Raw genomic sequence first — 27,843 nt, 5'->3', positions numbered from 1 at the left:
ACACTAAAAATAACTAACACAATGCATAATCATTTTGTTTACTGAACATAACTATGGGATATCGCACAAAATAATAAACTTTTCCCATAACTGCACGTTTATAATAACTAAGCCTAAATACAAAAGTGCCTTTCCGACTCTTCAAGGAAGACTGGGTGTCACTAAATGTCTGCCTTGTTTTCAAGTCTGCCCTTCCTGTCACAGAGTCTTGGATAATCCTACTGCCCAGGGAATGGAAAAACTCCGCCTTACCTGTGTGTCTTCCTGTTTATGCAAGACTTATGCAATGAACCGCCCTGCGAGGAGGAAGCAACAGAAAGCCACTTCTTACTGCACAACACACGAATCGACTCGAATTTTGTGACAATGGACCACCACACAAAACAGAACCAAACTGGAGAAGTGGGGTTTTTTCAGGAGATTAATCAAATAAATGTACAAATCCAAACTTCTAATAAACACAGCATAAAATAGGTTATTTAACATGCAAACCAGCCCACAAACAGTCATAAGGACACTCCTGCAATGGTCGCACTGAGGTTCAGGCTGCAGACGAGGGGTGCGCAACTCCAGTCCTCGTGGTCCAGAGCCCCCCGGTTCTTTGTTCCGCTGGCACTCTGGAAGCAGACTTCACTGAACCAGTTTAATCTGCTTCCAGTCAATTACTTAATGACACCTATAAAAGCTGGAGGACTCCGGACCTTGAGGACCGGATTAGATCAGCCCTGTTGTAGACGATACCCTGGGATTCCTCAAGTGATCACTGCAGAGTCCTTCACAGCAGGCAGGGTTTAATGCAGGCTTGTATTAAAGACTGCCTGCAATGAAGTGCAGACGACTCGCGTATGACTCCACACACGCAATGACTGCACTTTCATACGGAAGCTGCATTCTTATAAGAGATTCTTTCAGCACCCCACTGCGAGATTATAAGCACATTTCTGCTATGGTCTGTGTTGGCTGCATACGCTCGGGTTCACCCTAGTGGACACTGTAAGATCCTTCAGTGGTCTTTAATACAGGTTTAACTGTACTTGCATACTAAAGCAGTGTTGTTCTTCTAAGCTCTTCTTTCAGGATCTGAGCTCACTCCACACAGCTGTGTGGGAGAGAAGAAGGTGAGAGAACATGCTGTCTGATCAGCTCTGGCCCTGCAGGCTTCCTCACACCAGTGCCTCAGATAATTGTGCATCATCCCAAAAAACAGCCCGCTGGCTGCCTCCTCGCCTGGACTGACTGAAGCACACCAATTAGCCCAGACAGCTGCCAGCTGAAAACAAGATGTGAGGCACACCCAACCTCTCTGCTCCCTCCCTCCCAGCAAGCCAGTCTTTAAAGGGGGTCTGAATCAGCACACTGGGTTGTAAAGGTTCAAACATTTAAACTATAAACTAAAATTCCTAAGTGGCACTGCTGCGACCAATCAGATACAGCCTTCCCAACACTACACTGTTATCTGAGTTAGCGTGGACAGAATAACTGGAGAGAGGGCAGGGGAAGTCTCCTAGGTGATAAAGGTCACGGCATACACTCTAGTGTATATGGACTCGGTGCTGCAAGGAGCAGACTTAGCAAGACTGCTCTGAATGCTTTACTGGCACAATCCCGGATCATCCAGTCTTACACAGTTGGCTTGAGGGGGTCCCAATCCAACAGCTATGCTAAGCCTCTTCAGGCAGGGCTGGAAGGAACTGCTCCCAAGAAAACACACCTGGGCTGCAGGGGTACGTATTCGAGGACAAGAGTCGACAACCTCTGCCCTAGTTAGTATATTTTGTGTTTGTTCCCTTGAAAGTGTAAATACATGTTTAACCAGTTACAGTGATAATGCCAGTTTCTCTCACCAGTAGTTACACATGCTGACAAATCACAGCTTCTTGGCAAAATGCAACACAGCTAAGGGCTTCCAGATACTTTTTTCCTTCTCTTGAAGTCACCTTTCTCCAAGACGGACAGTATACTGCTTCAAGGATGGAAATTAAGACTCCTATTGCACAGCAGGATTACCCAGTCCAGGTTTTAATACTTGCTTGATTAGCCAGTGTACAGGTACAGTAACAAGCTCAGGTGTGTTATAATAAAACCAGGAATGGAACAAACGGCTATGCAATGGGAGTCTTATTTCCATCCCTGTAATTAAATAGGTAATGCAGTAAAATCCAGTTCACGATCTGAAAGAATGATAGGAGGCTAGGAGTCATCATCCATGAGAACAGTTTCAGATCTTGGTAAAAATTCAAGGTTCATGTTCACTCTGAAGAGAGGACCCTAAAACCAGGTGTCGGATCAGTCCAGGTCCTGAATGCGTACACATTTAAACTACCATAGACAGCCAGACGCTGCTGTTATACAGATTTGCCACTGCAAGCAGCAGACCACTATGTGAAGAACCAATCCAGTGAATTGCATTACAAATGCGTACTACTGTTAATTTAACATCAGGATCTTACCATATGAAAAAATAAATAAAGGGGTGGCTATTCCAGTGATTTTTAAATACAAGAGTGGTGCCTATAGAGAAAGCATGCAGTGGCATTAGAGCAGGGTCCTCCCTCCCTCCCTCTCCCTTTCCACACCTCAGTGCACTGAACCAATTAGGCTATCTGCTGAACACAGCAATCTCAGCTTGCCACCTCTGCCCTGCAGCTAAAATACCTTCCATACCGAACAGGACACGCTCCTGCAAACTCTTTGCCGCTCGCTGACTGCTTGTTCACAACATGCGTCGTTCACACAGGTGTTGGGGACGGGGTCTGGCTGGGCACATTCTTCTGCTGATCCATCTCACTCGCTTGTTTGTTTGCTGGCTTGCCTATAAACTTTCCAGCTCACTTTCCAGCACTGAAGAGCAGTGGCCATTAAAGCACTGAATTCCAGCCCAGGACGTCATTCCAGGCATGTTCCGAATTATTAAGCAGCTGGTTACGGTGTATACCAATTAATCCTGCAAGTGGAAAAGGACCAAGGACTTTCTGCCACCTGCTCGTAGATCTGACCTGAAATCCTTTCCTGGGTCACAAGCGAGCTGCTACTGCCCCTGAAAGAGCTGGAGATTAGAAAGATTACCCTAATAATACATCTGGGAATAGTTTTACGCTGCGTCAGCTTTCAACAGCATCAGGGTTTTTGAAGTCCTGTTTTACTTCATTATGTCTGAACTCGCATTACTTCAGGTCTGACTGAGTTCAGCAAAGACATCAGCAGCATGTTATTTATTCTACTGATGTCTGTATAGTGGTTTAGGGGTGTGCAGAAACTCGTGCTCTGAATTGCCTTTAAGAAGTATTTTTAAAAAAAAGAAAGAAAAGGCAGGCATTCAATAAAACCCATTCATTAACGTGTTGATTTCAAAAAAGAAAAGGCGGTCCTTCCCTCACGTTTACATCCGAATACCAGTCAGAGGCAACTACCGTCTGCATTGGAGTGTTTGTAAAGCTGATTGGAAGATTATGTTCTGGTCACTCGGGGCATTTTTACTGCACACTGGCGTACAGAGGCCAAATACTGGCAATGAAAAGCACTCTCTTTACAGCCTTTGTATGCTACTGAAAATGACTACTGCTACTGAAAATATTCCTCCACATGAAACATTGTGACATTGAAGTCTTTCCCATCGGGTTGGGAAACAGAGTTGTCTCGACAAGGCAACCCCACAAGATTCAAACTGAAACAAAGTTACCAAGATTATTTTTATTCATTTACGCCATCTGGCCGACCGTCTAGCATTAATTTGTGGTTAACGTTGGAGTTGTTAAATTCAACTTTGTTTTCCAGACAGCAACACTTGGCCTTTGCACTGTTGTGATGTCGCAACGCTGACTTTGACCCGGGTTCAAAAGGATCAACTTTGCAACACAGCAGGTTCTCCTCTTGGACTGCCGTAGCCAGGGGGAACAACATGCATTCACATTTTCACATTTATGTGAACAGAAATCACCGGACAGGGTCAGGCGGAAAGGCACAAAGTTAGGAAAGTGAAAATAATTGAATATTGGTCACTGTTGTTTTCAAAGAAAAGGAAGGTCAAACGTTCAATCCACTACTTGTTACCAAATGAACGCCTGTTCGTAACAACATTCAAATAGTATTTAAAAGCCCTCCACTTCCATGTGTGAACGACGGCAGTGCTGCTGGCATTGAAACACAACAGCAAAGCCACCAATGGCTTGAGCAGCGGGCGTTGCATCATAATGTTAAATATCTGACGCCAAAAAAGGTAATTCCAGAAGTTTACAGAGAGTTTGACATACTGTAGCAACAGGCGCTTCGCAGAGTAAACAGTGAGGCCAGCGACGCAACAGGGATCTGCTGTCTGCTGGCCCGGTGGACCAGAGGAATTTGTCACAGACACAGGCCAAAAGCAGGAGTAGAAATCTGATGATGCTGAAATTTAGATTGGATTTGGTCAGGACCTGGAGATTTTCTTTTAGCTGTAATTCTTTGCAGCCGACAGGAACGTTCTCTTCAGCAATAAGCTGCTGCTACCTTAGCAATTTTCTCAGCAAACACACAGCTAATCCAATCTCTAATCAGATTCAAAGTCAGACACAGATATTAACCTTGACCTATAACTTTCATCTTTTGTTCATTATAAATGTATAATTATTTGGTTGCAGTACTGTGCCGCCACATCAACAATGCCAAAGATGGAAATACGACTCCCACAGCAGTCTGATCCATTGCTGGTTTTACTAGGGAGTATAATAAGAAATACCTGCACTTGTTACCTATACACACTGTGGCTAATCAAACTCGTAGTAAAACGTGGAATGGGTGAAACTGCTGTGCAATAGGAGTCTGAGTTCCATCCATGGTGCTGCTCCTATAAATCTACACCACTGGCAACAGGTACCCTAGGATTGTCTGGAAATGTCCCCTTAGCACGCTCTCTGGTATTTTCAGCATTGTACTGAATCTATGCTATAATATAGAAAGGTATGTAATAGTTGTACTGATTTGTCATGTCTGATGAAATAATATGCAATCATGAAATGGCCAGTGATTAAAACAATGTGGTTGACTTATCAATTGTCCCTGGAAAACACTGAATGGAACTGTAAAGAGAAAGCAGCTGTGTACCAACTGTAAAGAGAAAGCAGCTGTGTACCAACTGTAAAGAGAAAGCAGCTGTGTACCAACTGTAAAGAATAGAAAGCAGCTGTGTACCAACTGTAAAGAGAAAGCAGCTGTGTACCAACTGTAAAGAATAGAAAGCAGCTGTGTACCAACTGTAAAGAATAGAAAGCAGCTGTGTACCAACTGTAAAGAGAAAGCAGCTGTGTACCAACTGTAAAGAATAGAAAGCAGCTGTGTACCAACTGTAAAGAATAGAAAGCAGCTGTGTACCAACTGTAAAGAATAGAAAGCAGCTGTGTACTAACTGTAAAGACCATCTCGAAGCGTGCGTGTGGTCTGTTTCATTGATATGGCCAGAGGTTAAAACAAGGTGCTGGTAAAAATTAATTTTTACTAGCTGACACAGATAATAAAAGGAACCCAAATGAGCAAATTGTATAATTAAGCTGTGTACCAAATATGAACTATTCAGTCTTTAACACCACAAGTCTCAGTTACCCTCAATACAGTATGTCAGCCTGTTCCATGCAACCATGCGCATGGTAAAGCCCTGTACAGTGTGGGCAGCACCATTAGCGAGAGGAAGCAATCTGTCTTTAAAAGAGCCTGCAATCACATCCACTGGAGCAAAAGGGTGTAATCCATTGTATTTCACCCACTGTTTACTTGGGATACTCCCACGATAAAGAATGTGTATGACAAGAGATATTGGCTGAGGGCAGGCCAGTTACAATACTGAAGGAAGGGTGGAGCTCACAGAGCGAGTCGTGGCACTACTGCTATAGCTGCAGGAGTCTCCAATACGGGATCTCAACACAATGGGGGTTTTATTACACAATTCACATGCCAGACAGTGAGCTGGGCTTGATCTGCCCCGACATCCCTAACCCCCGTCTGTGTGTGCCCGAGTGCCTGGCGAATGTGCTATGAACCAGGCCATTACAGAGCAGCAGCACTGCACTGCCACCAGGGTAGTTAACCTGAGGGTGTTCCCATTGAAAACGGATTGTTAGAAATTCACAATATAATGTGTTTTCTTCGATTTCCAGGCGTCACAGATCTCTATTGCCAATTGTGAGCTTAGTCGTTGATCTCCTGCCAGGAGTTTGTATCAGAGTTCATTTTACAGGGATGGTAAATATAGTAAAATATAAGTGGCCACACCCTGATTATCAATAATCCCTTATGTACTGCAAGGCAGACTAAGAATAGTGCTACCAAGCCAGGGAAGCTCTACAATGAGCTGCTGTGTACTTTCATACTGAAAACCTTAACGGTAGTTCACGCAGTAGAAGATTGTAATGCTCAGCCTGTTTAATACAGATTTACTGCCTCTCCCGGGATGCCCCAGCACCACTCACGGTTTGACACAAGGGGCAGTATCTGATCCCCTTCAGGCTCACACGCCTTTACAACGAGACCCGTTACTCTCATGGATTTACACTTCTATACACGAAAGTAAAACCCACATTTTCTTTTTCACAAGTGCTCATCCAGGCCACTCTGTATTCGCAGAATTATGAATAGGGGGGTGGAGATCTTTCCTTCCCCTTTACTTGTTCCTAATCAACACGTACACAGGCATGAAGGCACTGCTTCCCACAGACTTGCACAAGACAAGAATGAAAGGAAATATGAGCAATTGCATCACTTAAATAATACCAATAATCTAAATCAACTATGTTTAAATACGTTTTAGATTTCAGGGATGGAAATAAAGACTCCCGTTACCATAGCAGTTTGATCCATTCCTTGTTTTACTATGAGTTTAATAATAAGACAAACTTGAGCTTGCTACTTCTACACTGTGGCTAATCAAGGTCATAGTAAAACCTGGCATGGCTGAAACTGTTATGCAATAGAAGTCTTATTTCAACGCCTGGAATTTGCATGCAACTGCTCGACTCTGGAGAGGTTCCACCAGGAGAGCCTGTCTGTCATTCATTTAGTCTCTGTGATTCACTAACCAGGAAGGCGAGAGGCAGGGTAAGTTTCTCCAAATACCACTGCCTGCAAGTGTAGCTGTGTGCTGCTGCAGATCTGCGTCTCCATGTTATTTTCACTGCTTCAATTCCACCCGAAATAAAAGGTAATCTGCAGAATCCTTGTGAAGCAAAACAAAACTGAGCTGCAGGCTGTAGGTATTACAAGAACTGGGGATCCACACTGGATATTATATCAGAGAGGGGACTCCGAACATGCCAGAACAAGGCATTTTGTTAACTCTTTATAAGGCATGACGTGTTTTTCTTTAGATTGTTAAAATGATGCAAAAAAAAGCATATTTAATAGCTTTTAAATTCTAGCTTTCACTGAAGCTCAATAGTTTACTCTCCACTAATCTGCCACGCATCTCCTTGTGAACCTGCACAGCACAGTAACTTCACTTAACTACACAGTACAGCAAACATTTACCGATTCACAAGAAAATAAATACAAGGAATGCGCTTGTTCCAACTGTAGATACAGCATTAGCGCTTGCCATGTCTCCTCCGGTGTGGGACGAGAGGCCCTCCCAAGTAACACGCTATTTATACAGGATGGAGATTCCTGATCTGCTGCCGGCACATGGCACGCTGTGTAACACACTACATGTGTATGCATAGGGAACTAAAGGATAACCTCCATAATAACTAACGTGTGTCACCCGGCAGTATGCAGAAGAAACGCCCTCCTCCTCCTCCAAGCTCATTCCTACAAAAGCTCGGAACCAAGTGCTCCCTTTCCCGGTACGACAGGGCCACAGTGCTGGGCATGAGCTTTGTGAAAAAGATTCTGAAATTACGTTTTTGGAGTCTTCATTAATTTATTTGTATTTGTTTTAAATACACAGTCGTAGCCCAAGACAGCAAGAACGAGATGGGAGGAGGGAAAAAATGATATTTCACTTGACGCTGAAGCCATTGCATCATGGTGTTCTATATATAGATCGCGCAAGATTACTAATCGTGACATTAAAAACTCCTGGATATTATTATAACCAAGACTGAGAATCAGTACCATTACTGGAGCTATACCAACAGCGCCAGCACAAAAGAGAAACCCCCGCTTGCATCTAACTGTCCTTTAACTGTTGTGTGTGTTACACCCAAATGACACAACTACGTACTTATCCCAACGTGGGAATTACAATGTTCAGGGTAGCAGAAGCTGCGATGTAAATACGTGTACCCTCCCATTCCCCAAAATAAAACAAGGCCCCCCCCCTCCCCAGACCGGACCTAGCGTGACAACACGACCCCAGAGCCCAGCAGTGCTGCGGCAGGTCACGTACACAGAGGCTGCCGGGGTTAAAACCCACATCCACAACGGGACTGACCCGGCAATGCACTTTGCCCGGACTGGCACTGTTGTGACAATGAAATAAAGGCTAAATACACGAAGCACAACCTCAGCCTGCCTACCGCCAGGCTGTACTACTAGCACACCTACTTATTTCACCGAACACAAAGCCGCAAAGCCCCGGTGTCGAATACGCCCAGCAAACCCACAGCGACCCTAGGCCTGTTACTCGGGAAGAGGCCAAGCCGCTGCCTCTTCTGAAATCACAACCCCGCTGTGACACGGACAGATCTCTGGGCAAGGCCGATGGGACGGGCACTGCGGCTTTAGCGCCGACTTTCCTCCCCTTTTAACAAACCCGCTAAAGCCAAAAAAGCTGCGACGGCACGTACCTGAGAGTGTGACTGTGCTAGTGGAGCGGTGCGTCCCTGTTTCTATCAGCGTCGATATGACTGCGATTCCTGCCAGCCGCTCCCGGCCTGTCTCTATCGCTGTTTCTGCTCTACTCTCTCATTCGGCTTCACGGGGGCGGGGCGGCGCTATGAAAGGAGGGGCTCGTTAAACGGTGGGCGGGGCTATGCAAATAACGCGCGGGTTAGCGTAGTCTTATTAAGGGGGGCGGTCACACTATTGAGAGATGTATTAATACTTACATTCATTCATTACTAGGTTGCCAATTAGCTGATCTGTCACCAACACCCGAAAGCCTTCTTTCCTGAAATGTGAGGCTATGCGAGTCTTTTCAATATTAAACTCTCAAACTGCTTTTATTATCACACCCCAAAAAAAAAGAATCATACAAAGACAATAATAAACTCAGACTGGAAAAATAAAAACACAAATAAAGTGTACGTAAAAACACAGACCAATAACTTTTTTTTGGTATGTTCGAAACGGGACGGAACTTTGCAAAAACAGGTAAGTTATTTCTGGTGTGGTGGAAGTAGGTCAGTGCCTGTGGTTCCACATTACTGCCCCCTGACGGCCTGCGCTATCGGAGGTTATAGTTTTAGAGAGGCGATGCTGAGCAGCAGTTCAGTCCTCCGTGTTCGTGGGCACGGGGCCCTCGGCAGCCCGCAGCTCGGCCTGGTAGCGCTTCTTAAGCCCCTTCAGGTAGATGCGCAGGCTGTCGGGGTCCAGCCGCGAGTTCCTGGCTGCCTGAAGGAGCCGCGTGGCCAGGTGGTACACAGCCCTGTGCTTCAGAGCCTCGGGGTCACTCTGCTGCTTCTCCTGCAGAGACACAGAGAGGGGATGAGAGTGAGGTAGAGAGGGAAGAAGGGAAGGAGAGTGGAACAGAGAGAGAATGAGGGAGGGAGGGAGGGAGGGAGGGAGAGAGAGAATGGGAAGGGAGAGATCAGGAGGACCGGTGTTACACTGCCCTGTGATGCAGAATCTCCAGGTCGCTTTGCTGCTTTTCCTGCAGACAGAGAGGGGAGATAAGAGCGAGGGAGAGAGGAACATAGAGAAAGAGGGAAGAACGAAGGGTTAAGTGGAGAGGTGATACCTCTGTGGTTCAATTGTTAGATTCTCTTACAGACACAGAGAGTGGATGAGAGGGAGAGGGGAGATGGGAGGGAGGTAAGTAGTAGAGAAAGAGAAGTGAAAGTCAGGGTGGGGTTGAATCAGAGAGAAAGAATGTGGTGAAATGGTAAAGAGGGAGGGAATAAGAGGGAGAGAGGAAGCGTGATGAGAACAGGGCTCCTGCAGTAACTTGCTGGAAACAGTGGAATTGGTAGTTGCCGGTAAATTAGCAGGATAGGAAAAGTACAGAAAGCAGAATGATTCTCAGGAACTCCTGTCAGTGGGTTATCAAGGCTGCACCTACCCAGAGCTGCTTGTTGATCTGAGAGGTGATTTCCTTTGCTTCCTGTATTATAGAAGGTGGAAGGGAAGTAATCTCTGCAGCCCTCAGCCCTGCCATTCAAACAGACCAGTAAATCAGTCTCCCACAAAACACAGCACGACCATAAAAAGAGGTTACAGAATTAGATACAGACAGGGGGATATAGATAGAGACTGTAGACAGATAAGAGTCACTCACTGACAGATGGCTAGATTGAGGTAAACATACAGAACATACAGATTGACAGGCAGACAAATAAATAGACATGTATATACAATATAAGACTGCCAGACCAATAGATAAGGCACACAGACAGACAGACAGGTAGATGTTGCCTGATCTCACCGTAGTTCTTCTCCTCGGAGCGGCCTCTGCTCAGCAGGTATGTGTAGGTGACCTTCTCCGCGTTGCTGCTGGCGCTGCGCGTCAGCGTCACCCCCATGTGGTGGTTCTCCACGTTGGGGTACAGTGCCTCCAGCTGGCACAGCTCCAGGAAGTGTGTGGCAAACAGCGTGAAGGCCTGTGGGCAAAGAGCCAACAGCTCAGAGCGTTCACAGGTTCCTGGGAGCCAGTGTGCTGGTGACTGCAGGCAATCTATCTATCCTCCCGAACCCCCATCACCATCCCAGCTATATTTCTATTTACAACCATCATTTAGAATTGCTTAACTGCAGTTTACGAGCTGGGTCAGTTAGTGTGGATATTTGTTAAAGATTTTACTGCATTCCACATGCAGTGAAGCTTAGGCAAGCATGGATAAGAATGCATGGTTAAATAAAAGCATGGTAAACGTACCGTATAAATTAACAATGGTAAAAACAAGGAAAACTGAACAATGACTGTTCACAATTTCATAAGCCCCTAGCTCAGTCTGTAAATGTAGGTGCAGACTATACCCTGAAATTGAGCAGAAATTCACAGACTGCATGACAAATGCCAATCCCCTCCTCAGCGCTGGTGCCTCTCCCCAGCTCGTCTATAATGATGAGAGACCGGTCACTCGCGTTGTGGATGATGTAGCTTATCTAGGAGAGGACAAAAGACAAAGGCAAAGAAAAAAAAGTTTTGCTGAAGAAAAAAAAAAAAATCAGAATGAAATAAAGACCTGTTTACTTAACAAAATAATAATTAAACGACTAAGAATGTGGCTAATGCTTGCACCCAAATGGTTTCTTAACAGAAAATGTGGTGCAAATTTTACAGTCTCCACTAAACACCCACCTATGCAACAACTAGGACTGATGAATATGAACACAAGATTTCAGTGAGAATCTTGTGAGGTTCTGAACTCTGCCAGGCATTTTCAGCAAATGGGGCTAGACTGCCTGTCCTAATACAGTCTCCATGCCACGTGATTTTTTTTAAAAGGTAATATATTTGACAGAGAAACACAGTATACCTCTTTCATTTCCACCATGAAAGTCGAGGAGTTTGTTTCAAAGTCATCATCCACCCCAATCCTGGTGAAAATCTGGTCTGCGATTCGAAAAGAGGCGTACTCTGCAGGTACAAAAGACCCTAGGAAAGGAGAGGACAGTCTTTCAGGGGAAAGTGTAAAAGTTACCTTGAATGCAATGGCATAAGAGTTAGAAACTCACACAAACCCTGCACCCATTCAATTGATCAGGAGCCAAGAGTTTGAGCAATCAGGCCCCCGTTCAATAAACTGTCCCTCCCCTATAGCATATGCATGAACAACTCCTAAATAGCAAACCCACAGGCTCGGGCAAGCCTTATCCATGCTGTGATGAGAAGTGGGATCAGTTCAGAGCTGATTTCGCAGGGGAGGGTGTCTGATTGCTCAAATTCAGTGCGAATGCTGCCTACCTATCTGAGCCATGACCTGACACAGCGCCACCTGTTTGAGGTAGGTGGACTTGCCACTCATGTTGGGCCCTGTGATGAGGATGAAGTTGCTCCCCTCGGAGATGTAGCTGCTGTTGGAGATGGGCTGCTGCCCCGAGATCCTCTCCAGGATGGGGTGTCTGCCCTGCTTGATGGCCAACGTGTCAGTGAATTCGGGGCGAACTGGAAAAAAAAACAAAAAAACAGCACAGCTCGCATTAAAACCGAAGTACACACAGGCAGATCATGAACAAAACAAGACGACACTGGGGTCTGTTGCAGTAATATGCACAGGGTTGGGTTTTAATAATACCGGTCTCCTGAAACTTAAAAACTTGCTTGGAAACTTTTCCTCTGTGTGTCGGTGTTCCAAAGAGAAATGATCAAACATCAAACACACCTTGTAAGGCATTCCCATTTACCCTCTGTCACAGAAAGACACGTCCTGCATTTGTTACTAACACTGTATTTTCTGAACATTTAATTTAACTGAACTCTTCCTTACTGTTAAAAAGTTACTACTTTACAAAGTAACTTGATTTTTACTATATGCAATTATTTCATTATAGAACCTGCAGTAGAATGACCCTCAAGGACTGAAAAACTAAACCTGACCATTTTTTACTATATGGTTTAAAAGAAGTCGACGTCTCTGGGTGTTAGACCTGTTTCCAGTCTCATTCTGGTGGAGAAAAAGACCTCAACATGTCTGCACTATTATCAGACTCCTAAAACAAAAGCACATTTCCCAGGCAGTGAATTAGGCGGTTCCCAAGACAACTCTTAAATACTGTTGTCAGCCTTCCAGTCAATTACAGTTTACAGTTAGCTCTGCAGAATACCTCCCCCAATCTGCCATGAACACCAACATCACAACTCTGTCTCATCTGCCTAAAAACAAATACTTCTAGTGAAATTCATTTCCAAGGAAACCTGTAGAGAGAAGTGTTATTTCAGCATTGTTCATTCTTACTTTTATGAACCTTTAACTGAACTCATCATTTCCTTCCTGATAAAAAGCTAATTGAACTGAGTGTTACTACTGTGATGATGATGATTATTATTATTATTATTATTATTATTATTATTATTAAAAGACATAAGAAAACAATGATTAAATCCATTTGTGCAGTGTTCTAACTTGGATAACATTTCAGTCAGGCATTAATTTTCGAGGAAATCTGTTAAAAACAGCCCACCAGCCCAGAGCAGATGCTTTGCTATGAATGTAACGGCTACAGATCTCAGAATACACATAATACAATGTTCACTTGTGTAGTTCTAACTACAGTTCTAGGGCTGTAATTAGTCCCGGGGCAGTTCTGATCTTGCCTGCCCCTGTGCTGTACTTGCCGTAATCGGAGACGGTGCAGGCGTTTGCCAGGGAGAGCAGCATGTCTAGCATGGACACAGCGTCGGACAGCTTGTACAGGCAGTGCACGTGCTCGTGGATGGAGCTGAGCAGCTGACACACCACCCTGTGAACAGAGGGGAGGCACTTCAGGAGCAGGAAGCAGCAAGCCCAACACACAGGCTCATTAAAGGGGTGGCCAGGGCTTTCTACCTGGCCATTTCGCATGACGCTGAACCTTCATGTCAAGGCTTCCCGTCATCATGACCAGGCTAAGCGTACAGACAGGACAGGACAGTAAGTAAACCATTAACACAGTTTTGCATTATTTTACAGTACAAAAAAAGCAACAGTATAAATGCGCCTCTTAGTGCTCCAGTTTAATTAAGATGAATGAATACGGCGCATTGTGTTTGATTCTAATAACACATCATCATCTAAATTATTATTGCTCCTGCACTGCTTACTCATGCTGTGTTTTCTGAAAATGTAATTAAATTTTTTTTTACTGCTAAAAAAAGTTACTGCTGTAATAAGTGACTTGATTTTTATTACCAAGACATAACAAAAAAAAAAAAAAAGCATTTTTTTCAGTGTGTGGATCCTGCAGAATTCTGCTGTAAATGCCTGTGGCCACTGGAAGAGTGCAATTGATTTCACATAATACAGCTGTGTGGTATTGACTCGTGTCATCACAGGACAACCCTTACACGTAGGACATGTGGAAAATCTCACTCAAAGCCTCTTCACATCTGTCGTTCATTTTAATCATGTCCGCGGTAGTGAAGCTGTAGTTATTCCTGCATTTGGTGACCTGCAATGGGGAGACAGGTTGTGAGTACTGAACGTGTACGGTGTTCAAACTGAGCATGAATGAATGCATGCGTGCATGATTGGGATGATGTGCTTGTTTCTAGTTTGTATCTCCTAAAGGGAAGCACTGGAAAGAGGGAGCTGAGCCAGCCCCACAGGTATCCGCATTCTGCACCAACAGTCTGAACAGCAGCCCAATAAACAAAGACAGCAGGCCCAGGCAGAAAGGGAAGTTACCCACTCACTGTGCTTCAAGACTTCCATCCAAGAGAGAACAACAATACCCTTCAATGTTACAAAACAAATAAACAACTTAACATATCTATCTATCTATCTATCTATCTATCTATCCATCTATCCATCTATCTATCTCTATACTGTATATTAACAAGCCCTTGCTTATTTCATGTTTTGTAAATTGGGTGTTTTTCTCCTTTGAGTAATTCACCAGTTCAGGACAAACACCCACGACACAGACTTTGTAATGTATGGTATTAATTTGATAAATATGAAGTATGCTACAGATGAAACACTTGATTACACAGTATGGAAAAAGTTTAAAAACAGTTAGCCTCAGACCCACTTGGTGGTGATTGGGGGAGGTGGCGGGACGTGACTCTTTTAAACAAAAAGAGACCAAAAGGGGACATAATGTGTGTGGGGGGGTTACAAACTGATTACAATGACCACTGTGGAGTTGATGGCTCAGCGACTTCCCCCATGTTCTGGAGGGTTAAAGCTTTGTGAATAAAGCATTTCCACTGCAGGACACACCTGAGGAGGAGAGTGGGGTTACCTTCATGAAATCCGATGGAAGCTGCCCGTCAGGTAAGACCACCCCATCCGTCTTCATCTGGATAAAGAACCCGCGAGCTGTGCTGAAACTGGTCCGCAGAGGCAGGTCAAACTTCTCTCCCAACTGTGTGACCATCCCTGTCAATATTCAGTCTGCATTGTCTGCATTCATTCATACAACTCTCTGCTTCACACGCTCATTGCTAAATCTGGTTGGCTTGGAGTTTATTTAATACAGTAGTTTTACAATCCCAAGATCGGCATTTTCAGCGATGATGATGCCAGCGATTAATTGATGGTAAATAAGCATCGTTAAACATCGTCCTGAACCTTAACAACAAACTAACATGCAAAGCGATCCAAGCTGCAGCTGATCCAAATACCACCATAGTTTAATCATTAAATACTTTTTACAGGCAAAAAATACACTTCCAAATAGACTTGCATGCATTGTAAAATGTGTGGTTTTCACAATCATGGCACACACAAAGTTGTTCTGTTTTCATTTGCCAAACAATGACAGCATTTCTGTATATCAGGTGCTGTTGAGATCAATTGAACAGACCCCAGACGCAGTATGCTGTGTGTGTGTGTGAAGATGTAACAATACAGCAGAACGCACCCGCAATGTCATCTACAATCTCAGTGTAGGCGCGGCGAGCAATGTCCAGGAACTCGTTGATGTTGGGCCGCACTGCGTAACATTTCTGCGTCCGCATGTTCAGGCTCCCCTTTGTGTAGCTGGTGTCATCGTTGATCACGGTTTTTATCTGCTCTAGGATGATATCAAACCTGAATAAACGTGCAGAAGACAGGGATGACAGTGGTGAACCAGACCTTCCTTTTTTATTAAACCGCTGGACGATAGTCTCACTGCTGACAAGTCTGTCTCCTGGTGGGTTTTAAAGGGAATTGCATTTATCCTCATCAGTACCGCAAGCCATTTACAGGGAGAGTGGGATTTCCAATACAAATCATGAACGGTAAGTTATTGCATGCACCAGAGTGATTTATAAATGATGATATCAAGTTGCATTAAAATCAATAAAGGGTATGAGGAGGATGCCTCTGTACTATAAATGATAAAATCCATTAATAGAGCAGAAATGCCATTGCTTTTCTTGTAAACTGTTGCATGATATTTTAGGTTGAAATTGCACAATAATAATACAAATCTTTTTGTTTTAATGCAGGGGGTGCCACACTACACTCAACCAGAGATCTTTTTTTTTTGACACTATGCTTTAATTCCTGCCTGTCAGTGTTGTTGCTGCACTGAATTACCTGTTATCTTCTAGGGAGCTGCAGTACGCTTTCAGCAGAGGAGTCTGACAGTTCTTCAGCACAGCCTAACAATCAAAAACATGTGACTATTAGTCCTGACAGTGATATACTCTCACACACACAACCCTACCTCCCTATCCGCAGTGGTACTGTCTGCTTCACATTTACCCACACGCACACGGCCTTCACATTAATATAGTAAATGCCTGGTATGAAATACATAAGTAAGAAAAAATGTCTTTCCACAAAAGCTGAGGAGATCTGAAGGTCAGTGGGCGTCATCCTATCCTACAACCAAGCCTCTTTACACCCAAGAGCTCGACGGCGGGTGTCAGCTAGCATCTGCACCTGGAGGACAAAGGAAAAGGCCAGCAGGGTCTGCTGTAGCAAGATGTGGAGAAACAGTCCATAGAGATGTTGCCTCCCTAACCAATGGCAGCGCAAGAGCCAATGAAGGTCAGAAACCGTGCAGTTCACCCTGCACAGCACGCAGTCATGCCTGTACCAGGTGAGTCACTCGGGGGGCCCATTAATCCGATAATGACTCAGGAGAGAGACCACTCTGGAAGAGATTACAGACCTTTAAAGGCGCCACCAGCTCCAGAGTGTGTTTCAGGTTAATCACGTGCATTATCTTTGCTTCAGCCAACTGAACCTTCAATAGAAAGACAAAAAAAAAAAAACTGTAAGCGCAACAAATTCATTCACACCCCCTCTCTCTCTTCCTCTGTCCACCCTACTCAGTTATGAGGGACAAACTCAAAGGAGTGGTAATCAGAACTTTAACTCTTAGGATAACTCCACTCGAAACTGCAGACTGATATTGTAGTATATGTAGACAAAAAAGTATGGGGACGATTGATAAACAGATATGGGAGATGGGTGTGGGTACCGTTTCCTGCTTGGGGATCTGTACCAGGACTGAGAGCAGCTGGTCAATATCCAGAAAGCGTGCAATTGCTAAAAAAGAACAGAGAGAACACTGTTAACACACAGGCAGCCAGCATAAAAAGAGTCTGCTCTGCTCCTACTCGCCAGTCAGCACATGTCTGTTTTATACATCTGCGTTCAGGCACCTTGTCCAGGAGATATAATCGGTAAATCTTCTCATGTTGTTTTTTTTTAAACCTCAGATAGAGCAGGAGCAAATGTTCTGTTCAAAGGACTAACAAGAGATCTGAAATATTTCACAAAAATAAGAAAAAGGAAGTAACCAAAAAACTTTTTTTTTTTTTTTTTTTTTGATGAAATTGCAATATCAGTTGCCAGAACAGTAAAGCTCAACACACAGGCTTCCAGCAGATGTCGCTACAATCACATTCAAACAGGTAAAGAAAAGCAAACTTAGCAGCTATACCATATCCAAGGGCAAGACATTGTCATTACTCAGTCCAGCTCAAGAGACTACATCCTATCTCTTGGTAGACCAGGCTTATTAGGACACATTATTATAAAGGGAGGCCCAGCTAGGAAGGAAACAATTAAGAACCATTGGGACAGAATAGATCATTGACCCAGTGGGTTCTCATAATCTCGCTATTAGGAACCGAAATGAATCACATTAGACTCAAATGCAAACGTATTAGAAGGCTAGCAGATACAAATTCAACGCAGTTAATGCGATGACAGACAGACATGACAGACAGAGGGAAACAATCAATGCATTAGGGTCAGTATTTTGAACAAGGACCCTATACAGACCCCTGCCCTGTCCCCTCCTCACCCCCCTTTAAGCCGAAGAACAGCTCCTCGTCCTGCAGCAGCTCCTGCACGGAGTCCAGCCGCGTGTTGATGGTGTCGGTGTCCAGCAGTGGCTCCAGCACGTTGGAGCGCAGTCTGCGGCTGCCTCCGGGGGTCTTGGTGTAGTTCAGCACACCCAGCAGCGTGTGGTCGCTCCTGCAAGGAAGCATCCACGCCTGTTACACTGATGTACACTGGCAGTCATACTGTATGCTGTATATTACACGTTTTTTTCTTGACATTGGTTAAGCGTTTACTAAATTGGGCTGGGTACAGTAAGTGTTTATTTGATTTTAAAAAAAAAAAATCTTTAAATAACTAATGAGAAAAAAAGTGTTTGCTGTATTTTAATAGTCTTAACAGTGGCGAATCTTTATACAGTCACCCTACAATCTACAGTATAAAACTCTTTTTTTTTTTCTCCAGTGAACCTCACTGCATTTTTAGCATGTAGCAATGTTAATAAGACCAATAAATTAAGCTGGGGGAGTGGGGTGGGGACACAGCTGTATCAATATAGAGTTAAAGAACGACAGTATTTAGATCAGCCACTGTCTGCACCATTAAATTATCCCCCCAGGAGTTTTGTTACCTGGGGTCTCTGTTGTTCAGCACCAGCTCCAGGTTCTTGGCGGAGGTGGAGTCTATCATGGCTGTCTGCTCGCTGCCTCGGAAACTCACTTTCAGGGATTTGGGGGCGTAAACAGAGTTTTGGATAAACTCAAAGTACTTCAGCAGAGCTGCCGCAGCAGCCAGACAATAGTATCTAAAAAAATAAAAAGTGAATACAGTAGTTATCAAAGATTCTGCACCAACGGGTGAATCCACCGAAACGGGACGACTCTTTAAACAGGCTTTGTAGGAGCCCCTGGCACTCTGTCAGCGTACAGCGATACATACTTAGCCTGGACCTCCATGAGCACAGTGCTGAACTCTGGAGCGCACAGCTGCTGAATGTATTCCAGCCCCTTTCGCTCATTGAAGTACTTTCTCTGTACTGCAGTGAAAGCCACGTTCTGAGAAAAAAGAGATACAAAAAAAATACAACAGATACACAGGCTTTCTGTATATTCATGCAGTTGCATGAAAACATTTTCAGCTCCCTTACAGGACAACAATGAACAGCTCACTATGAACAGCACACTACAGCACCCTAACATTGATCAAGGCAGGAGCCAAAACATTTGTCTACTCGACTTAATTTCTTATGATTGGCTTAGAATGTGTAATTGCGTGTTTTTAAGATAGTGATAAACATAGATTGCTCCTGAAGCATGACACAGATAAACTTGAGCAGCCACGGACATGAACTCGCCTGTGCAGTGCTTTTATATCCCCTTCGGGTGCGATTTTTAAATGTTTTTATTTGAGATTTTATAACAGTTTGTGTGAACTCGATGGAGTTCAAGAAGTTGCCCTGCCAAAACCTTGAAAAAAAACATACCGGTATATGCGTTATAAAATAGATACACAGATAGGAAACTTAATGTGGCACAATGATACACACCGTGACTGAAGGGGACATTGTCAAACCTGTAGTAAAGACTGCACAGAAGGAGCACCTGTCTGTAAAGACCACTCTGAGATTTCTCACTCCAGTTTCCGTTTTCTTACCCTGAAGTTCTCTGTAATCAGACCGAACAGCTTCGTCCCTTTGCCCTTATCGCTGGCTGTGTCCGGCATTAATATTTCCAAAGGGGTTAGGATGTGGAGCTTCGTCACAACCTGCACAAACACAGACATCACTGGCAAGGTTGTAAAGGTTTAAAAGATAAACAGAAATACAAATTCGTATGGGTTAGTAGTTTGCAAACTATTTATCTAAAAAGTACTGTTATATGATGATCTTGCCTTGTTTAACCATTTATAGCGTCTTGGCAATAGAATGTGATCATATATCGACTGTATGTGAAAATCTATTTGAAATTTGAAATAAATGCAACAGTAAAATATAAACACAAAATATAAACTATAAGGACTATACTATATTAAATCAAGTCTACTTTCCCATTGCAAACAGGTACGAGAGTTTAAAATGTAAACGACAGTTTACACAAAAGGGTTAAAAGTTTAATCTATCAGACTCAGCTGTACGGCGCTGGTTACTTTGACAGTGCTGAAAAAAGACTATGTTAGTAAAATGTTTGTTTGTTTGTTTGTTTTACCTTGGCGTATGTTCCTGTGTCTGGGAACTGGGACAGTATTAACTCGGGACACCTGAGGTCAATGCTGGCAATGCCGATCTCACCCCGGGCCAGGCCACGGCCCTCCACCACCGCCACAATTACCGAGGCAACCGTGGCCGATGACACAGAGGAGGAGGTGGTCACTGCACAGGAGACACCACACAACAAGCAGCTTGAAACTGCCATTCTAAACTGTGTGTCAGTAACACATACCCCCGCCACCTAGCAGTTGGCAAAAAAGGTGACAACCATGACTTTTCTCAACAGTACAGTATGCACTGAATAGTACAGAAGCAGAAATGGCAACGAATGGTTTAATGGAAATTGGATAAGTGGTATTTAAGACCTTATTAGGGAAGCAAATGAAGTGTTCTCAAGATACACAGAAAGTTATTCCACATAATAACTGATAACAGCTCAGTCAGTAGTAAATGCTGCAAGGCAGCTGCAGCTGGGCAAAGGTCTCTGTATACCTGGGGAACGGCACACATAAGAGCAGCTTGAGCTGATCACTGGAAAGGGAAACCCTACTCACAACTGCAGGGCAGAGAGAGAGGCAGTGACTGGAGGAGTGGGCAGGTTGAAGCTGGCAGTGTCGTGTGATGGCCTGTCGAACCCGGCTCTTTTGCACAGTGATCAGGACGCTCTCTTGCAGGTTCGCACCCAGCCTCCACCCTGTTTCACCAGTACCCTACCCTTCCCTTGTTCAGTCCGCGAGAGAGCCCTAGCTTGGGTTAAGAACACATATTTAGCTAGTTGAAGGCCTCTGTGTTTTGTACCTGTGTGCTCAGTCTGGGGTGTGCGTGCTCGGTAGGTGGCTGTCACCCCATGGCCGGCTGAGACAGGGGTCCTCTTGAGTCGAGGGGTCCCGCAGCCCCACACTGAGGAGCTGCTGGTGCCCGGGGTGAAACTCGGCACACTCGCCCATCCCGTATTGGAGCTCCGGTCTCCATGGCAGGAATCTGAATACAAACACACAGCAGCCCCAGGGTAGTCTTCATATACTAACTGAAACTATCTGAACACAAACACACAGCAGCCCCAGGGTAGTCTTCATATACTAACTGAAACTTTATAAATTAAATGACAAACATTCAACTATATGTTTTTTAAACCAAAAATATACTTTTGTAAGAGATACTTTTTTATTTTTTAAGTGTCATAGTTTATAGTTTGTGCATATATTGTTTGTACACCACTAATTTACCAACTATGAATCTGGGTATCACCAGGTTTTTTGGTCGCTGCCAATAAAGGCAAATTCTGGTACCGCTGTGGCAACTGCATCCACATAATAATAATAATAATAATAATAATAATAATAATAATAATAATAATATAATGTACCGTAAATAATAGTATGATGACTGTACTTTTTATGTTAATATAGGCCTTATTAATAATAATAATAATAATAATAATAATAATAATAATCTCTTCACCACGGTATTAATGTAGGCTCCCCTGATGTAATGTCAATATAACAATATCAATTATACTCACCGCCTCTGGACCCTGCTTTGGCGCTAGCTCTGCCGACGGCGGCCCCTGATGTGCGGGCCCCTGAGGAGGTGGCCGGACCGCTGCCAGTGCTTGCGGCTCGGAAAGAGCCGGATCCGGAGCCGGAGCCGGAGCTCCAGGACCCAGTCCGCGGCGTCTGTGGCAGAGCAACCGGGGCAGGCGTTACCGGAGACGGGGAGCAGCGGCCGGACACTGAGCTGCCACCTGTCGTCTCCTCAGTAGCGCTACGAAACATCTTTACAGCGAGAATGTGAGTGAGAGAGTGAGTGAAAAAAGAGAAGAATGAAGATCTGCAGAAGAGTGATCCGTTCAACCTCACCCGACAAAGACGCGCGCAACACCCCGCCTCCGCGGCGCGAGCAACACCCCGCCTCCGCGGCGCGAGCATGGGAGATACTTCAAAAAAACCGTTACACTCACGAGAGCGTTCATAATTTAAAAAAAAACAAAAAAACAACCATATATATTAATTACCGGTATGCTTTCAGCTGCGGAGCTACTTCAAAATGAAAATAATGTTACCAGAAGGTAAGAATAGAAAAAAAGATGTAAAATACTGTAGTTGATATGGTCTGCCTAGCGGGCCTGATAACAGGTGTGTTTCTCCTTTTGATAAAGTTAAAAAAAAACAGAAGTAAACACAGCAGATATCACATTTAATAAGTAAGTTAAATTGTTTATTTTGCTTTCTCTGTTTGGTTTTTTTTTTAAAATTATTTATATATGTGTTCATAATGCTAACAACAGAACGGCGCGATAATTTTTGTTTCTCTGAAAGGAACAGGCAGTACACAGCGCCGCCTACTGGCAAATAGTCTCCATAATTGACATCACGTTTCTGCAGAGCTGCTGTCCTCCCTCCTCAGTACTTGTGTTTTGTTAGACTCAAGATGGAGGCGCCGGTAGTGGGAGAGTCGGGAGGTGAATATTTCACCCGAGAAGTGGAGAGGCGAGCGGGCTCCCCGCTGCGCATCAAGCAATGCAGCAAAGGCGACGTGGGCTGCGTGGTGTGGGACGCGGCCATCGTGTTGTCAAAATACCTGGAAACGGAGCAGTTTGTCGAGCACAGCACCGGAGTTTATAAATGGGTGAACAAGAGAGTTTGGGAATTGGGCTCGGGGACGGGAGTGGTGGGTCTCATGGCAGCGACATTAGGGTGAGACTCAGTCAACGGGCTAAATTAATCCCAAGAAATTTCTGTATATATATATACATTGTAACATTTTCACATTCATATAAAACGATCATAAAAAGAAAAAGCATGTGAAAATAAAATATTGTTCTACTGCAGTTACTGTACTCTCAAATATAGTGTCTCATTGAAGTTTCGAGAAACGCACTGAATCATGTGCAACATGCCCAGGTTGTGTATAGTTTCACCATAGACACGTGTAACGCGGGCTAGATCGTAGATTTGACAGGCACTGCGGAATGCCAGCAGTGCAAACAAGCATTCGATTCGACATCACAAGACGTGTTAGTGTGGTGAAAGAGAATCGGAGGAAGCGATCCTGAACTCGGGTAAAATTGCATTAACGTTACTGAAAATATAAAACAATATTTTGAAAATGCCTCTAAGAACCACTCAGAATAATTGCAAAACACAATTGAATGTATCATCATGACAGTAAAAATGAAAACGTTCTACTACAACACTGTTGGTGGCCACTGGGTGGTGCTATAACCTCCCATTAAAAAATGTAATTCGTTGCAGAAGGTGCACAATATTGATTAAAACGCGCTTCCAGTAGGGGATGAGGTGATCGGATGTTTCGGCTTTCTTGGCTGGTTAAAATCACAAGGTCTCGCAAACTAGCCAGCGAGCGGGGACTGCAAACTTTACTGAACAGCAAATCTGCAGTTAACCAGGAGAGCGCGATCTGTAATGTAATCCAATGATTTTTGATAAAGGCTTGGCCTTTTTTTCTTCCCCCAGGGCCTGTGTCACAGTGACTGATTTGGAGGACCTGCAGAGTTTAATGGAAGTGAATATTAAAGAGAATCAGCACCTGGTCACTGGGTCGATCCAAGCCAAGGTACTAAAATGGTTTGTACAGCACTTAAACTCATTTTGTTTGCTTGCTTGTTTGTTTTATTTGATCTCTTTCTCTTGACAAATCCATGCATACTGTAAAAGCAACAGGTTATCTAAAATGGTGTTGTCTGAAATACCAGAACACAGTATAGATAAGAAGCAATATCCACAGCTGTGAGTTCAGAGGAAGGAATATTGTGAATCTTGTTCCACTGTATTTTTATTGTGTGCAACTCGCTAATAAGTGAGTCAGTGATCACTCCAGCAGGTGCTAGAGAATTAAAAAGCGGTGGTATTTAAGTCAGCTAGTGTTTAAATCATTAAAATAGCCCCTGTGCCTCACAGGAACTGAAGACAGCTCCTCTTCCAGTATGACGGCTACAAGTTCAATCTAACGTGCAGAGATGTCTTGGAACGTCTGTCTAATTGTAGAAGGTAGCGAAATAAAACAATCCTGAAATGCTTCTCTCTCTGTTCCTTTGCACGAAGGGGGGAAGACGGGAGTGAGTTTCTGCCTTCACCTGATTACATTCTCATGGCAGATTGCATTTACTACGAGCAGGTAAAGATGTGTTTTCTCTCTTGTGATTGGAAAAACAACCATTTAATAAAACAACTGCCTGCCATGGTAAACCTTTCTAAAGGGACTCCACATGTGACTTTAGTAGACTGTCACTCAGCCCCAGTAAAACATATGACTATACTATCAATATACATGTAGATATTCAAGGGTAAAAACAGTGTTGGACCAAGAAAGTGTTAAAATAAAAATGAATTAGAAAAATGAAATAGAGTTGTCTGTATGCTTGTGCTTCTCCTGGAACCCCTGGATCTTCCTTCGCAGCAAGACAAGCAGTTTGAGCGTACTGGGATGCTAGCATGCATAACACCAGAACCCTCTGGATACACTGTGCTTCAGAAACACAATTAACAGGTTACAATTGGATAAGATGTCCCAGTATGGAGGCAATGGCAAGCTCAAGATTGTTTGATGCTGGAAGTTGTGTGAATTGGAGCTCTCCATTGCTGTGGAAGTCAAGGGCTATGAAAGGCTTAGCTTGATATCTGATTTATTATCAGTGTAACAAATGCTGCATTTTCACAGACTGGCCCTGTGGCTTTGTTCTCAATGTGTGCCCCAGTGTTTTGAGCGTGGTACTGTATCTCACTGGAAGCATCCCAGTCTTACAAACAGCCATTATTCCTCCTCTGTGCAATGGCTAGAGGCCAGATTCATAGACAACATGCATTACAAAGAGTCGATTTGTTGTGTTTTTTTTTTTTCACTGCTCTGACTTGTCTTTGCTTGTTTTGGTAACACTTTAAAATAAGTGTCTGTAATTCCAAAGTAACTAACACATGATTTCCTTACATCATTACAGACACACCAATTCGTATTGAATTCAAAAGTCGCAAGCATGACTTCATAACATTTCCCTTAATACCCTGAAATAATCACGAACAGACACTTGTTTTAAAGTGTTACCCTTGTTTGTTTGTTTTTTATCACTGCGCCCGTACATATGAATGCAACACTTTAAAGATGTACACATATCTAGAGAACTGCTTATGGGATTGTGAGGTAACTTGGGAAGCGCATTCCTCAGCAGCACACGACTGTGCGTACCAGAGTGTTGGGATATATGGAGGAACCCGTACTTTTATCCGTCCATATTTTTACATGTACATACCGTGGGTCATAGTAATGTAGAAATCTACTCTTTCTTCATACTGCTGGCCCTGAGTTTGTATTCACAACAGTGGGAATTGGGGGTGGGGGTGTATGTTGCTGACTTATTTTTTGAAACTGCAGCCCGAGCAGCAGTGAGCAGGGCTGCCGTGTGGAGCTGTAGCTGAGCTTGCCTTTCCCTGTCTCCTCAGTCTCTGGATCCTCTTGTGAAGACCCTGAGAGAGCTGGCCAGTGCGGAGACCTGCATTATCTGCTGCTACGAGCAGAGGACCATGGGCAACAACCCCCAGGTGGAGCAGCTGTTCTTTGAGGTGAGTCCCGCCCCTGGTGCGTTGTTTTTGCACTGAGGAATCATGGATTGACTCAATGAGTCGAAGGCTTTCCAGACAGTCAGCTCACTAGTTTCAATCCTGGATGTGCCGAGTGGGCCTGGGCATTGTTCACCTCATCAGAGTTCAGCGCCCTCTTCTGGACAGGCAAGGCAGATAATTCTCAGGCTGGGCCATTTATAGTTCAGTGGTGGGGGTGGGGGATTGTGTTTTTTTCAAGATCACAAGGTTATCTCAGGATTTTGACATTTCAAACTGGTCTAGATATTGAGAATTTATCTTGAGCTCACCAGATTGGAACCCACCCTGTGCGTGATCCAGCAAGACACCCTAGATAGGTTCCCAGGTTCTGACATCAAGTGTGAAGGTATCGTGGAACATTTCAAATAGTGAACTGGACCTGCATGATAATCTAAAGTTTGCTTTCGTATTGTCAGGTTAAACAGCACTGTATGTCAATAGATAGGGATGTAGATACATTTGCCAGCATGTGCATCTAGGTAAAGGCTTCAGGTTGGCAATCTAATACACCCACTAATCTACCTTTCACAAAAAAGTGAAAAAAGAGTCTGTTTTGTTTCTATTTTATTTTTTCTGCGGATTGCCTCTCCTGACGCCCCCCGCTGTTTCCTCCCTGCACAGCTGCTGCAGAGGGACTTTGCCGTTGCAGAGATCCCACTTGAGAAGCAGGACGAGGAGTACCGCAGCGAGGACATTCGCATACTGCACATCGTGCGCAGGGAGAGATGACAGCCAGCGGCCGCGTGGAGCAGGAAGAGGCCTTGCACCACAAACTGCAGGGCCGCGTTTCTCATACTTCACCTTCTGTAGCTGCAAGAAGAGGTGACAGCAAGCCACATCGTAGGGGAGTAATCTTCACGTAGGAGCAGGGCTGGATATTTAGGGTAACTAGACCACATCCTTTACTTGAGCACTGTGAGGATGTGGTCTAGACTAGCTCGCCATAACGTTCTCTAGATACGAAATAGACAGTACCAGGGACTTGCTATTCTAGTAGTACTTCATGTGCATAGCAGTTTGATTATATTCTGGTCTGGTTAGGCTTAGCATAGTAGCTTTGACCAGTCCTAAATGTGACACGCTTGAGCCATGTGATTTCTATCATGTGTCTGCTTGTAAAACCAGGAGTGGCTCAAACTGCTCTGCAAGGAGAGTCTCACTATTTGCATCCCTGCTGTTTCAGTCCAAAATACATTTACTGATGTATTTTGATTTCCATTTTTAAAAGCTGTTAACTGTACACTTTTGGGGAAACCTTCTGTGTTTTGGGGGGAACGCTTTGCTGGAACAGTCTGCTGTTGTGCTTATATAAATTAAGGTGTGTACAGATTTTCATATCAAACTAACAGGTCGTTCACAAGTTCTAAGAGTCACAGGCTTTATTAGAAACAGACAAACATCCATCCATTCAAGAAACTGTATAAAGACAGCGTGTGTAGAGAAACATTATATTTAAGGTAGGTCAAAATCTGGATTGGGATATTTCTGTTAGTTTTGTTTCTTATTTTATTGTAAGAGCCCTTTTGAATAAAACACATGTGCGATCAACCAGGGAGTCTGCACTAATATTATTATTCATCAGCCACCTGAGCCCTCTCCAATCACACACACACACACACACACACACACACACACACACACACACACAAAGCGAACAAGCTAATTATTTTATTAACCCAATTTCTCGCCCTGCATGGACGAGCAGCAGCAGCGGGAAGAAGGACATGTAAAGGGGAAGTGGGGTTCCTTCTATACATGCAGCCCTAATCTCATTAGCTCTTTGACTCCTAAACGAATCTGTCTGATCCCTTTGCTTGGGTGCACAGCCTCCTCTGTGAACATCTGTGCCTCCACATTATAACAATACAGCGCACTGACCTGGTAAAATCATGAACATCGACCGAGCCTTTAAACAATGCCTCGTTAGTGCTGCTACATCATTACAGACGCACCATTAGCCTCTCTGGTCGGGCTGTGCGGGAGGGATGCTTTCTGAACCTTCGAATGACGTTGCCTCTTGCCTTGCATAAGC

General features: G+C 44.1%; 2 protein-coding genes across 2 annotated transcripts; one reads left to right on the top strand and one right to left on the bottom strand.

The window, feature by feature from the left end:
* Positions 1-252: 252 nt before the first annotated feature.
* On the bottom strand, positions 253-22,249 carry LOC117421889 (mutS protein homolog 4). Its single transcript, XM_058990553.1, has 21 exons — positions 21,719-22,249; positions 20,995-21,177; positions 20,195-20,358; positions 19,644-19,754; positions 18,930-19,045; positions 18,622-18,795; positions 18,013-18,185; positions 17,182-17,249; positions 16,870-16,944; positions 16,290-16,354; positions 15,628-15,797; positions 15,007-15,143; positions 14,108-14,211; positions 13,400-13,524; positions 12,029-12,229; positions 11,601-11,719; positions 11,098-11,226; positions 10,547-10,721; positions 10,184-10,272; positions 8,751-9,588; positions 253-296 (listed from the first exon to the last, which is right to left on the bottom strand). Exons 1-20 carry the CDS (start codon positions 22,122-22,124, stop codon positions 9,394-9,396), a joined length of 2,979 nt encoding a protein of 992 aa, XP_058846536.1. The 5' UTR covers positions 22,125-22,249; the 3' UTR covers positions 253-296; positions 8,751-9,393.
* Positions 22,250-22,566: 317 nt separating this feature from the next.
* On the top strand, positions 22,567-27,359 carry LOC117416496 (protein N-lysine methyltransferase METTL21D-like). Its single transcript, XM_058990611.1, has 5 exons — positions 22,567-22,892; positions 23,673-23,783; positions 24,261-24,333; positions 25,653-25,772; positions 26,433-27,359. The coding sequence occupies exons 1-5, from the start codon at positions 22,627-22,629 to the stop codon at positions 26,538-26,540; spliced, it is 678 nt and encodes a 225-aa protein (XP_058846594.1). The 5' UTR covers positions 22,567-22,626; the 3' UTR covers positions 26,541-27,359.
* Positions 27,360-27,843: the final 484 nt, after the last annotated feature.

Source organism: Acipenser ruthenus, chromosome 18, assembly GCF_902713425.1.
Source record: "Acipenser ruthenus chromosome 18, fAciRut3.2 maternal haplotype, whole genome shotgun sequence".
Taxonomy (NCBI): Eukaryota; Metazoa; Chordata; class Actinopteri; order Acipenseriformes; family Acipenseridae; genus Acipenser; species Acipenser ruthenus.
This window is presented reverse-complemented; position numbering and strand designations above follow the sequence as displayed.